General features: G+C 37.3%; 1 protein-coding gene across 2 annotated transcripts in view; it reads right to left on the bottom strand.

The window, feature by feature from the left end:
- The window catches only part of NUP155 (nucleoporin 155), a 29405-nt gene extending 16146 nt beyond the window's left edge, over positions 1-13259 (bottom strand). For both annotated transcript variants that reach the window (XM_050328787.1, XM_050328788.1), the window contains exons 1-16: positions 13103-13259; positions 12033-12170; positions 11600-11696; positions 10288-10358; positions 9637-9729; positions 8676-8842; positions 7741-7846; positions 7125-7198; positions 6735-6826; positions 6502-6599; positions 6255-6407; positions 5597-5697; positions 4016-4186; positions 2876-2986; positions 2302-2396; positions 1063-1151 (exon numbers count right to left, since the gene is read on the bottom strand). In XM_050328787.1, coding sequence (XP_050184744.1) covers positions 1063-1151; positions 2302-2396; positions 2876-2986; positions 4016-4186; positions 5597-5697; positions 6255-6407; positions 6502-6599; positions 6735-6826; positions 7125-7198; positions 7741-7846; positions 8676-8842; positions 9637-9729; positions 10288-10358; positions 11600-11696; positions 12033-12170; positions 13103-13238 — 1792 coding nt within the window. In that variant the 5' untranslated portion in view covers positions 13239-13259. The remainder of the gene's footprint in view (positions 1-1062; positions 1152-2301; positions 2397-2875; positions 2987-4015; positions 4187-5596; positions 5698-6254; positions 6408-6501; positions 6600-6734; positions 6827-7124; positions 7199-7740; positions 7847-8675; positions 8843-9636; positions 9730-10287; positions 10359-11599; positions 11697-12032; positions 12171-13102) is intronic.

The raw sequence follows: 13259 nt of genomic DNA, 5'->3' as shown, positions 1-13259 counted from the left end.
TATAGCTGTGGTTCTCTCCAACTCAGATTTAATTTTGCATTTTTATGCCTTGCCTCAGATCCTGCCCACATTGCTACTGTTCCACACCATAAGGTTTGGAAAGTGATACCATTGATCCATTAAAAACAGCCACTCTTCTTAGTGCTTTAATAGCATTTAAGAATTCTGAAAAACACGGTCAACTGTTTTTCCAAAACTTCATCCCAGTTCAGCACATCTTTTTCTCCAATACCTAGAAATTTGAATATATGTCAAAAATGGTAATAAAATGGTACTTCCTTGCATTCCAGGCAAACAAGTTTACTTCCCAAGTCTGTTGTGTAAAACTGAACGCCACATGTCAGATAAGGGTAGAGGATCTTCTACATTGAGAAGTTCTTGATAAAAAATAATAATTAATTTAATTCTGTAATTCAGAGTTTCAAATTCATCATTATGAATTCTGTTTTTAAAACCCCTCAGGGACACTTTCGAAAGCACCTGTAGAACTTTAAGTGAATCTGAGAATACAAAAAAGCCTCCGCTCCAATAAGCATAAAGTTCTGAGGAGAAACAATAGGCACTTCACTCATTTGTAGGAGGGACTGAAGACTGAACCAGAAAACAAATCTTGAAGCTAGAGCATTGAGAGGGAGAAGTCACTCCAAACAACTAGCTTATTTCCTGATCAGAATCAGTACATAAACAGTATCTGCAGAGGTATGACAATGACACTGCAGGATGATACACAGCAACCAACTACATTTTGTAAAGTTTGAACTACACTATTGGTAAGTTGTTTTCTGGCTGCTGCAATGACTCTGGCAGCAACAGATGTGTATTTTCTGCACAGTAACTTAACAGATTATATGCAATGTGGAGACCAGTTTGAGATAATATGACCCCCTCACTACGCCCAAAAATCACTCCAGAGAAATGGAAAAAACTCCTGCCATGAACCAATCTGTGAATGAAAAAGCAAAGTCTATTTCAGACAAAAAGAACACAGGTACTTGTGAGAAGACAAAACACCTATTTACAGAAGAATGATCTATCCAAAACCATGAAATGCTTGCTACATACCGGAGGGAACAGGAGAACCCAGAATAGGTCCAACGTTGCTTGGAGGAGGCAGAGCTGACGGAAATCTCATTTGTGCTTCTCCACCGTACCTGGAAATGTAACACGTAAAGTTGCACATTTTACCAACACTCTCAACAGCTATATATCACCAAAAATGCCTTTTTTTTGTCTCCTGGATACACACCCTGTGAGGACAGCCAAGAGACCCACAATATGGGGCATTTTTTTTACAAGGATAAATAGTGGTAAGACAAGGGGGAATCGTTTTAAACTAAAAGATGAGAGATATTTAGTTTAGATATCAGGAAGAAATAGGGAGGTCAGGCACTGGAACCGGTTGGCCAGTTGTGGATATCCCATTCCTGGAAGCGGTAAAAGAAAGGCTGGATGGAGCCCCAAGCAACATGATTTAGTGGGTGGCATCCGTGCCCATGGCAGGGGGTTTGGAACTAGATGATCTTTAAGGCCCTTTCCAACCCAAAACATGCTGTGACTCTACAAATACACCAACTTGATTGAGGGCATCAAATGAAAATACACATATATGCACCATACCAAGGGTGTACGTATCAGTACTTAAGATACATGGATTACAAATTCATCCTCCAGAATGGAAGGCCATACTTTGTCACCCAAATTGTACTGAAAAAAAACCTGAACCAAGTTGACAAAAAATGCCCCCAAAGAAGCAAACCCCGAACAATAATTGACCCCCCTGTCAAAGAACCAACAACAAAAACCACCCCAAACCAAACATCTTCCCACCCTACAAAAAAAAGAAAGACAACCACCACCAAAAAAAACCAAACCAAATCAACCAACCAACCAACCAAAAAAACACCACCAGGCCCTGAACAGCACCAAATTTCCACCAAACCCCTATAAAATTAAAAAATCTTTTCTTTTTCCAGCTGCCTGGGTTGGTCTCATCTACATTCTGCACCTCTGTGAACTAGGATACTGTGAAATATACATAAAGTGCATTTCAAGTAGACTAAATAACATTTTCAATAGTCTCCTCTGCACGTGGAGACGAACTAACAAGAAATCGCCATTACAGGAAGCTTCCTTTGTGATGAGCCCTAAATTAGTGCAAAAGCATATTCTACCAGATTTAACAATCTATGTATGCTCCTTTTAAAACTAGACTCACTGAGGCAGCAGGGTAAAAATCCTGTACAAGTGGCTGTAGTGATCCTGAGCATAATATTCAGAACAACAAACTGAATTGAAACTTACCTGAAGAATGCTCGAGTAGCCCAGGCAGACACTTCTCTATCATATGCAGCAGTAGAACAGGCCAAAATAAGGCAAGTGGCACAGGCCTGATCCTCCTAGAGCATATTATACTGTTAGTGTGGTGTCTTATATCAAGTTGATAAGAAATGTATAGAAGATAGAATTGCTCAGTAATTAAACTTGTTGTTTACTTAAACAAAACCAACTACACACACTTCTACTGGCCTTAAAATGTAAAAACCCCTTGTTGTGGTAGGAAATCAACTTTTTTAGAAACTCTTCTACCCTTTCTCTTAGATGAACTTCTCTCCTAAATCAAGAATTGCGTTACACTTCTGTGTGCAAGACATAAAAGAATTGCAGGGAAACTTTCATTTTTAGATACCATAAAGTGAGAAGTTATTTCTCAATATGCAATTCAGCTTTATTTAGACAATAGAAAAGGAGAAGTTATTACTATATTTGGTAAATTAAGTGTTGACTAGAAGTTTACAATAACAACAAAAAGATGTTAAAGAAAGTGATTTAGATAAATATAACAAATCTTCCATAATATGTCAAAAGCTCTTCTTACCTGATGCAACTTGAAAAACCTTTCAATCTCTTCTCCATCTCCACCTATATTACTAACAAGCAGATGCCGCAGCTGGTCAACAGGTCTGAGTTTATGAAACATAAAGCTTCCCTAAAAATAAGGCAAAGCAAGTTAGAAAAAAGCTGTCTTTACTCTGCCCATCCCAACATGCTTCTCAGAGAAGTTTAAATTTAGCATTCTGGTTTTTCCTCCACTGTACTATTGGATCAAAACATAATTGGTGCCTGAAGCCCAGTTTCACTAGCGAGCCTACGAAAGGCAGGTAAAGTACTGCAATGGCCATAAACTCTCCATAAAGTCTTCTTATTTTGCTGGGTTTAGCCCAACACAAAAGCATAGAATGTAAACATATAGCACGTATATGCAGAAAAGAAAGGCTTTATGTATCTTTTAAATCCTCAGTATGGCCTGGAAAGAAAAATGCTTGAAGACTTCAGGGCATGGTAAGATTTTACATTCAATCACTTTACCTGCATACAATAATAGTTCCTAACTACTGGAAAGAGTTCAGTTAATGCCCTTCACAAAACAGCTGCTATTAAACAAATGCAACTTGAAGGTCTAGAAGCTGCAAGACATTAATGTTTAAACATTTTGTTTTTTAAATGGTCTATTGATCAAGATATTAAGTGCCTAAAATATTGCTAAATGTAATCAGAATAGAGATGCACAGAAGTTAACTTCTTTACTTTCGTGGGTTTGTTTTTTAAAACTCACTCCAACCTTTTTGGGACTTTTTCTATGACAAAGAAGAAATTATTCAAATTTCAATTGCCAACAATATTTACTTGAACTATATTTCCTAGGCAGCCAGTGTGTGTTTCAATTTCATATAATCAAGAGCATAACCAAGGTTAAAAGAACTTCCCAGATGATTTGTATCTACATGGGTTTCTGCAGACCAACAACTTTTAATACAGTGTACAAGAGAAGTTGGTCTAAAAGCGTAGAGTAAATTTAAAACAGGTACCGATGGTGGTAGCAACCTTCTTCCTTATTACTTTTCATGTTCATAACACAATCCTTAAAACATATCTAAGATGAATATACATGTACAGGTTTAGATGAGTTGTCCAACTTATTCTTCTGATTATCTACATCAAGCCAGGTAATACTCACCTGGGCTGAAAGCAGAACAAACTTCTTAGGTGGCAGCATGTGTTGCTGCACAACAACAGGTGAGTCAGTTATCGGAATAATGTCTTTATTTAGTGGTGTTACAATCTTCTGAACTTTAAAGTCATCAATAGCAGAAAGAGCCCAGGAATGTCCATCAATGCGGGTGGTCATCTGAACAACAGATATATAATATCCAAAGTTTGGTAACACATGAATTTTGCATATCCATGGTAATATTTTACTTTTTACCATTTAAACTACAAGGATTAGATTCTTCTCTTGACACCAGAAACCCCAGGGAAAATAAGCAAGTTATTGTATTGTCTTACAGAAGGTTGCCACTAAATTTACAGCTGTATACACACTGGTGATTTTAGGAGAAAGTAAGTAATATACTGCTTCTTTTGGGAGACAGGGGTAGCATTTCACATCTAAATGTAAAACAACTTGCAAAGTAAGGCTGCTACATTATAAACACCAACCATCTGCTAACCATAACAGAACTAAGCACCACAGGTATCATCAATTTAAATTATTTCTTAAAGAATCAAAATAAGCTGTAACTGAATCACAAAGGTTTACAAGACTTTTACAGCTGACAGCAGTACTTCAGATATAACTCAAAAAGAGACATACACTAGTTAAGACATTGCAGAAAACTATGTACGCTAACAAAGAAGAACTGTAGCTCAACAATAGGCTGCAGTTTTATTCAGAAACTCTACCCATCTGTCACTGTCAGATGCCTTGGAAAAACAGAGATGTCAGCAATTGGGATATTTATATCTAGGTTTCTGCAGGGAAGGGGTCTGGATTAACTATAAAACTCCTTTGCAAGTTATTAATTAAAACAGAAGTCAAAACCTGACTTTGAAACTTTTAGCTTATACAGTCTCTCCATTCATTCCAACTCCACTACTCTTTCAATTAATGCTATTTTTGACATGTCACTCCTCTACTTCAGTAGAAGACTTGAAACTTCTTTCAGAGGTGGAATACATGAGATGTTCTCCTTGAATTGACACATAAGGCAAATTAGCCATTCCAAGCCTCTCTTACAAAACCAATTACTTAACAATTAGGAAAAAGAAAACCAGAAAAAAAAAACCTATGAAGATTACTCATATGTGAAATTTAATGAAGACATGGCATATCAGTTTAAGTAAAGAATCCAAGTTTCTATCACCTATATTTTAAACAATATTTACCAAATTTTATCCTCATCAACAAAAACCCCTATGGGTTGTGGAACATGTTTTCCTGTGCTTGTGCACAATATGCAGCATGCTATAGACAACATTTCAAATATATTAACTATGAGTCAAGTCTTAGAAGTTAAGGTAATTTTTTTTTTGATACAGAGCTTACATCAAGCTAGAAAAGTATGTCCAAACTAGGGATCCCTACTGAGAGATTCATTCACAGAAATGCCTTTTTTTCTCTGAAACATTATTGATTTGTAGCTTTCTAACTCATGGAAATTTTCTGTGAATTACTTACTTCTTGCAGACAGTATTTGCTATTGGAAAATTAAAAAATTCCTAGATTTCATAAAAAACCCTATAGAAGTTAGCTTTATACCTGTGTTTCCATCATTGGCTTTTGAAAAGGAAAAGAATCATGATTGACACACCACAGGATGTCATTATCCTCATTTTCTGAAGCTGCCATCAGCAGGACCCCTAGCAAGAACATCAATAGTAAGACTGTATTAGAAGCAATAATCATCCATAAAATACAAAATCATTGATTAATTCTTAAATTAGTGAATATCAATCTGTAAGTCACTATCATACAATTTGAACAGCAAATAATATATCCTGAGTTTGTACATCATAAGGTTCTTCAGAAGGTCACTTTTAACACCATTCGCCATTTAAAAAGCAAATTAAAATGAGCCTAAAATGAGTAGAACATGCCTCAAGAAAGAGAGTTTATGCAAATCATGGATGAGAAAACATCCAGAAATTACTTTAAAGATAAAAATCAGCATGTATGACCAAAAGGGTCAGCAGTATAGAGCCATTTGCCCCCTGTATTTCTGCAGCACTTTTAAAAATTGAGGTTACCATCAGAAGTGACATAAAGCTGGAACCACCCAGCAGCTGTTCGTAAGGGTCATGCTTAGAGCTTTCAGTTATTCCCACTGTTTCAATCTCCCCAGTGTAAACATAGCGCAACAGTGACTGTTACTTCCCCAAAAAGATTAATTTCACTTAAGCCATGTTCCACCGCTTACCTTTGCTATAAAGAGCTCTGTGAACCTTTGAGGGCTTCTCTACATTAGAAGAAGCTGAAAATCCAGGTGGCAAACGGACATGAACCAAGGTTAACATGGAAGGACGAGCTGTTGGATGCTTAAATTGTGAAGTACTAAAATACAGTCTGACACCTGAGAAAAAGATAGAAACAGGTCACAAACTTGCTAAACTGTTCAGATACTATTTATTAATTTAAACAGAGGGAAATTAGCACTGCTTTTTTACCTGCATGTGTGATTGCTAGTAGTTGACAGTCTATGGATTCAGAATTTTCAATTACTGCTATTTGAATAATAGGTTTAAATACAGAACGATCTATTGTTCTGAAAAATAAAACAAAAAAAAAATCCCATACACTTTCAGTCCAAAGAAACAGGCAAACAAAATTCTTCAAAACTCTAGCATGAAACTACTGGCCTTAGAGGAAGCCTCTTACATTACAATTTTTATGACCATACCTGGCAATGCTCCCTGCAGCAGAAACTATAGCATTTTGTGAAAGAGATGTAACCCTGGTCATTCCTTGGCCATCTTGCCCCAAATCATAAACCTGCAATTCAATAATACAGCTTACTGATTTGGGAATGAATTAATAAACACCCTCACTAACCAAGCAGCAACTCACAGTATGATTTTATTTTATACTCATGTTTCCATATAATTGAGGCTTGTCTTTCCTTAGAAGTATTTTAAGTCTTTAGCACACACTTTGTTACAAAAACATAAACAGAAATACTGTCCTGACATACCTATAGACAATTCCTAGGTATTGAGGAAAACTTAAATAGTTGCATACACGTTATTAGACACATTAGCAACAGGCACAGTCATAACAAGAAGTGACATACTTGCAGGACTCCTTTTTCAGAGCGAGTGTACAAGATATTTCGAGAGTTGTCAATGGCAATTTGAACCACAGGATCTGGGGAGAGAGGGGAAGAAGGGAGAACCAGCAAATCAACACTGGATTTGGTGAAAACAAGTTAAGAATAAATACAATATAATGAATTGTAAGCTAACAAAAACTGCAGTCTCACACAGGACTCCTACTGGAAGCGATTTAGAACAGCAATCAACTTCTTACAACTTAGTAAACTAAAAAAAAAAAAAAAATGTGTAATTTTTCCTTAAGCAGTGAAACTGGGTAAGATTATTTACTTATTGACTCTTGGAGTTCACACTGATCCCCATGCTGATCCCACTAAACACATATTAATTTTGTGACATAGATCACTAACTTTAGTCTGAAATGCCAAATTTTTCAGGCTTTGCCATCTATCCCCTGAATTAGACACACAAACAACCTGTATGGAACTGTGAAATTCTTTCATAATAATCATCCATTACATAATTGACAATAACTAAAAGCTCTGAGTAAGCAAATTATTCAGTCTGACTTCTTGGTAGTATTATTTTAAAAGGTTACATCAAATTATTGGCTAAGTCTTTAAAATCAGTACTTACCATCCTCTGAGAATGTGAACTGTAGCAATGAAGGAATAAGGAAAGACAGCACACTCTTTGAATGGTTTATTTTTCTACAGCGCTGACTAAACCAGCCTGCTTCAGCCTACAATTTAAAATAAATACAGCATTGAAAGAAAAAAACCAAAACAATTCCAAACTAGTAGCAATATTAAAAGAGTTGTTTACAGGACAAGTATGAAAACAAGTAAAATTACAAACCATTGATTTAACTGGACAAGTATGTATTATTCACTTGAAAGAAAAAAGTGACCATTAAATGGAAAATTTTGCATAAAAAATTGTGCATGTGCCAATTTGAATTTAATTTGACTAAGTAAAAGTAAAGTAAACTAAGTTAAACTAAACTGTTGCTCCCTACATAACTACTGCATCTTCAGAGAAAATGCATCTATGTAGGAGTTTATAGTGCTAACATAGAAGATATGTTGCATTTGTGAGAATATGACCTTATGTTGCAATTGTGGAAACATGATCTTTTGTTCTGATGGCCTTCTGATGGTACAAGGATGTGAAAGACAAACAGAACCACTAAAGAGAAACAGTAACACAACTAGATATACAAAACAGGATCCCAGTACCAGTTATCAGAATGGGAAAGGACATGAAAAATGTTAAAGAGATAGAGCCAATAGAAGAGAATTGTTAGAGAACTGTATAAAAGACTACTGCTTGATCCAATAAACGGTGTTCTCTGATCATCATATCGGTGTGCTGACTCCTCCATGCCTCGCATGAAACCCCACACATCTACATTAAGACATCAGAGCTGTTGTGCAACCAAGCCACGCAATGCAATTACAGAAGAAAAAGGACTGCAAACTTGACACCTTTTAGAACTCCTATTGCTTATATCCCAAAACAATGAAAAATGCCTGTGTGTAAAACCTGTGTAAAACAGTCAGATACCATACCTGGTATACTACTTCATATAAGCAGCCATCTTTTCCAGCCAAGAAGATGCGCCCATTATCACTGGATGTAATTGCCAGGATGTAGGTGTTGTCAGTAGGGAGTGAATACAGAGGATCTGGTAGCAGCTGCATTCCTCCAGACATGCTGTCATTGAGTGATCCAGTACCTTAGATAAACAAACAAATAAATCCTCTTTAGATTTTAAGCTGTTTTAATAAATATTACAGGTCCGTGACAAGAAACATTTCAGAAAGCAGAAAAAATCATAGCATATATCAGAATTACAAAACACATTCTGGAATAGCTTTTCTCCAAAGTGAACTGCAGTGGAATAAATTCTGTTTTTTAAGAAAAATCAACATTTTGTGTAAGTTCCCAAGTAAGGAAATGCAATGTTTTTCATTTCTATACATTGTCATCTCCTCTAATTTGCAACAAGTTCAAAACACAGGTTTTTACATTTTATCTCTTTCACATCAACAAAGTATTAAAAAAGGCAAATCTTACTTTCTTCAAACAACTTTTTTTCTCTATTAATATATACGGTATAAAAAATCAGGTTCTCAATTTTTGTGGTAGGAAAAATTGACAGGAAATTTGTGGTAGGAAATGCCAACAAGGTTAATAAACTGTATTCACTAGTTTCAAGATTCATGCTCATTTTTTGTCTCCCTCTGCAACATGCTGTTTAATTAACAAGAGTACCTGTTTCAAAAGCTGTTTTTATGTTAACTAGTGAGTAACAAAACTCAATGTTTCTCATGGAATCCATGATCCAGCAAGTGCACACACCATAAAAATTACTTTTCTTGTTTGTAGCGCAATTTAAAGATTTAAAAAACTAGCAAGGGACTTAGCACATGCTTGGGGTTTGGTTTTATTTTTTTAATGACTACTAATAAAATTGCTATGTATATTTGTTAATACACAACTGGAAAAGAGGGGAGAAGAGAGAATTACCTGCTTGTATATTAGAACAATGAAGCCCTAAAATCACAATGTCCACTGGAGTAGCTAGAACAAGTAAGTGTCGTACATGAGGCTGGAAGATACCTAAACAAAAGAAGAAAAGAGAATTTAGTTTGCAGCCTGCCCTCAGATCACATGATGTAGCCAATGTAGCCACTGGAAAGCCACATCAACTGATTAGAGGGAACAATCATATGTAAAACCTAATGATGTGTGAAATTCTAGAATTAGAAAGGAATATTCAGCCTGAAGTTAATGAAATACAGGATCTTTAAAATGATGCTTTTCTTATAAACATGCTTCTTTTAAACTCAACCCTCTTGCCAATTCAACTTCAACTTCAGTGTTACTTAGGCAGTAGCTACCAAACTAACTGGGAGGCTCTAAACCAGGATCCCATGGAAGTTACTGCTTGAGTGTGTAAATTTATGAACTGTATAAATGTCCAGTCGTTAATACATATGCAAGTTAACACCTATGCGTACATATAAAATAATATATTTTATTTTATATTAATGCATATTTTATTACATTATTAATATAGACTATAAAATATACATGTATATATATATATAAAGAATATAAAAAATACATGGAAGGTTCAGTACTACCTAATTCTAATCACTGTCATGTGTTTCTTACCTGCCTTTGGCTTTACAAGACCCACTGCAAGAATAGTTTCACTAAGGCCATCAAAATAAGCCAGATCTCCCCTGTCAATAAACAGACAAAAAAAATCCACACATAAAATTTGTCGTGTAGTATCACATAATAAAAAAGTAAATAAAATCAAATTGTTTATATTTAAAAATGATGAATACTTTTGTAACAGCTGAAGTCATCTACATCTCTCACTTTCAGTGAAAGCAGGTCCAGCAAAATGCAATGACAGAAGTTTCACAGCACAACTATATAAATAGTCATTTGAGCTGCTTGAAGGCCCTATAGTTGAGTTTCAAACCTGAAATCCAACAGCATTATTTTATTTTTTTGTATTTTGTACTGTAAATTCATACAGTCTACTGTGAATTACATGATGCAGCATCTCAATGCTGATTAACATCAAGAGGAAGAAGTTACATGGTTTGATTTTTTTTCTGTCCCATGAAAACTATCCGAAGCACAAACTTCCAGTTTCCTCCCTACCACATACCATTAACACCTCGGTGTTGTTTTCTTTGGGGAATGTGTTTGATACACTCTGACACAATGTAAATGTATAGAGAGGAGCTAATCTGAACTTCAATCTTCTTAGGAAACGTGACATTATGTACAAAGCAATGCTTACTAAAGAGTTCCTTCTATAGGGGCAACTAAAGAAGCAAACCCACAAATTACAAACATAGCAATGTCACTTGAAAATACAATGAACTTATTTTCAGTTTTACGCATCCATAAAAGAAGCAAGGGAGGAGAGCTTCAATAACAATACTTTGAAATACTAATTCTGTATTACTCACCATTGTGGGAATGACTGGTCACTGTACATGCACCTCAGTACTTACTAGATCTACTTACAAAAGTTAGGCAATTAGAAAAAAATTTTTTTCTACTTTTTTGGCATAAGCAAAGCTCCAGCACAAATACAGAAGTAACTTGTGGGGGAGCCCAGCTGGTTCTGGGCTCTCTGTAAGCTGAGATAACAAAGATGGAATGCCTACACCTGGCAGAGGGTCAACCACAGACAGTAACTTTAGAATATTGGATAGTCTAACCCTAAGAAAATGCATTTTCCTTCCTCTCATCTGTAGATGATTTGGCAGCAACATTACTAGTTCTTGTAGATTTTTAAATACTTATTATTCAAAAGTTTTAGTAAAACGTAAGAGGAATCAAGATGAGTTAAATTGAATAGCACACCTCTGTGCTGCCAGTAAACAATCTTTCACTATTGCAATCTCTTAACTCTGGTATAGAGTCATAAAACGTCATCAGGAATGTGTTCTCTACATACCCATCTTCATAGTTCCACATAAAGATGTCACTGTCAATGGTCAGCCAAGCTCTGCTGATCTCTGGAAACACTCCCATCATACAATTGCACTGCATATCTAAAGCACTGCTGATGTAAGGATTAAATGTATTTTGGGTAGCAAAAGCCAAATCCTCTTTGGAGCATTTAAAAAACCCCTATTACTTAATACATAGTAGTATACAAACTGTGCACCATATACTTGAAAATTCTTCATAGAGTAGCCAATTCCACCAAGAACTCCACACAAAGGGACCTCATTATCACTTGGAGTGCTATGAAGAGAACCTGAACAATGCAAAATTTTGTTACTGGGAGTCTGACAAGAAGAATGGGGAATAAGAATACGAAGGAAAGAAGTTTGCTTCTAATATTACTGCTTACACAATCTAACATATTTTCTTCATAAGGATACGCCCAAACTGCTCCACGAGCTCTGGTGGAAGCGGGACTCTGCGGACTGAGCTGATCTCTGGAAGATTAGGTATGGACAGCAAACCTGGTCCTTGTAAAGGATAATCCATATCCGACATACCAGAAACAGTAGGGCTACCTGCAAGTAAGAACAAAAAACGATCAAATATCTTGATGCTGTAGAGACTTTAAACATATAAATACCACTACTCACAAGATACATGTGAACAATGATTTCTGTAGGAGTAGAACCATGAACAATAAATCTAAACCTCAAATCAGACAAGCAGAAACAGATTTGCAAACACTCAAAATAACTCATTTAGACCCCAGCTTGCTCTTTACCCCCTTTTTTTCATTATACTTTCCAGCCCTTTATTCGTTGTATGGCTAGACACATACCTGAACAACCCAGGTGCATATTCGTTCACCTAGAAAAGGTGATTTGTACTCCCAGCACCAAGTCAAAACACCCTTGTACATCCATTGTTTTATGTGATGTGTATCCATGATGCTGCCAGGGCAGTTACAGTGTGTCCACACACATTACAGCAAAAAACAGATACTCCTTGTTTGCATCCACACACCCCTGGATATATATTAATTATACACCTACAGCTCCAGAGTGCCTCTTCAAAGCCCACTTTGCCAAACAATCGCCACTAATGGAAAAATGCTGCCTTGATGTACTAAGGAAGACAAAACAAATCACACCACACGTGTGTGACGTACAGCTAGAGACAAACTAAAGACAAAGAGCTTTCCAGGCTGGTTGCAACTTAGGGATGGGCGCAGAAGTTACCATGAGAGCATCCTGCAAGAGATTCCCAACAGGCAGAACAGAAAACTAGCGCCGTTTCCTTCACCTTCTGGAGGGAGGTGAGGCAGCTCCAGCCAGTGCCCCCCGCAGAGCTCACCCCCACGGCTCCCCGCGCGCACCGGAGCGAGCGGAGCTGGCCCTCAGAGCCGGCCCGGCCCAGCACGGCACGGGCAGCGCCGGCCGGGGCCGCCCCGCGGCGGGTCCGGGGGGCTCCTGGGGAGGTGGGACCCGAGCGGAGCCCCCTCACTCACCGGGCGCGGGCACAGCCAGCAGCTCCGACAAGTCCGGGTAGCAGCGGTCGTCCTGGATCTGCCGGTCGATGATGCGTCCCGCCACCTCCAGCGCCTCCTGCGCGGCGGGCGCCGCGGGACCCGCGGCCCCGGGCATGGCGACCAGCGGCGGCGATGG

This window comes from Myiozetetes cayanensis, unplaced genomic scaffold, assembly GCF_022539395.1.
Source record: "Myiozetetes cayanensis isolate MyiCay16 unplaced genomic scaffold, myiCay2020 scf4, whole genome shotgun sequence".
Lineage (NCBI taxonomy): Eukaryota > Metazoa > Chordata > Aves > Passeriformes > Tyrannidae > Myiozetetes > Myiozetetes cayanensis.
The sequence above is the reverse complement of the archived record's forward strand: the minus strand, read 5'-3'. Positions and strand labels throughout refer to the sequence as shown.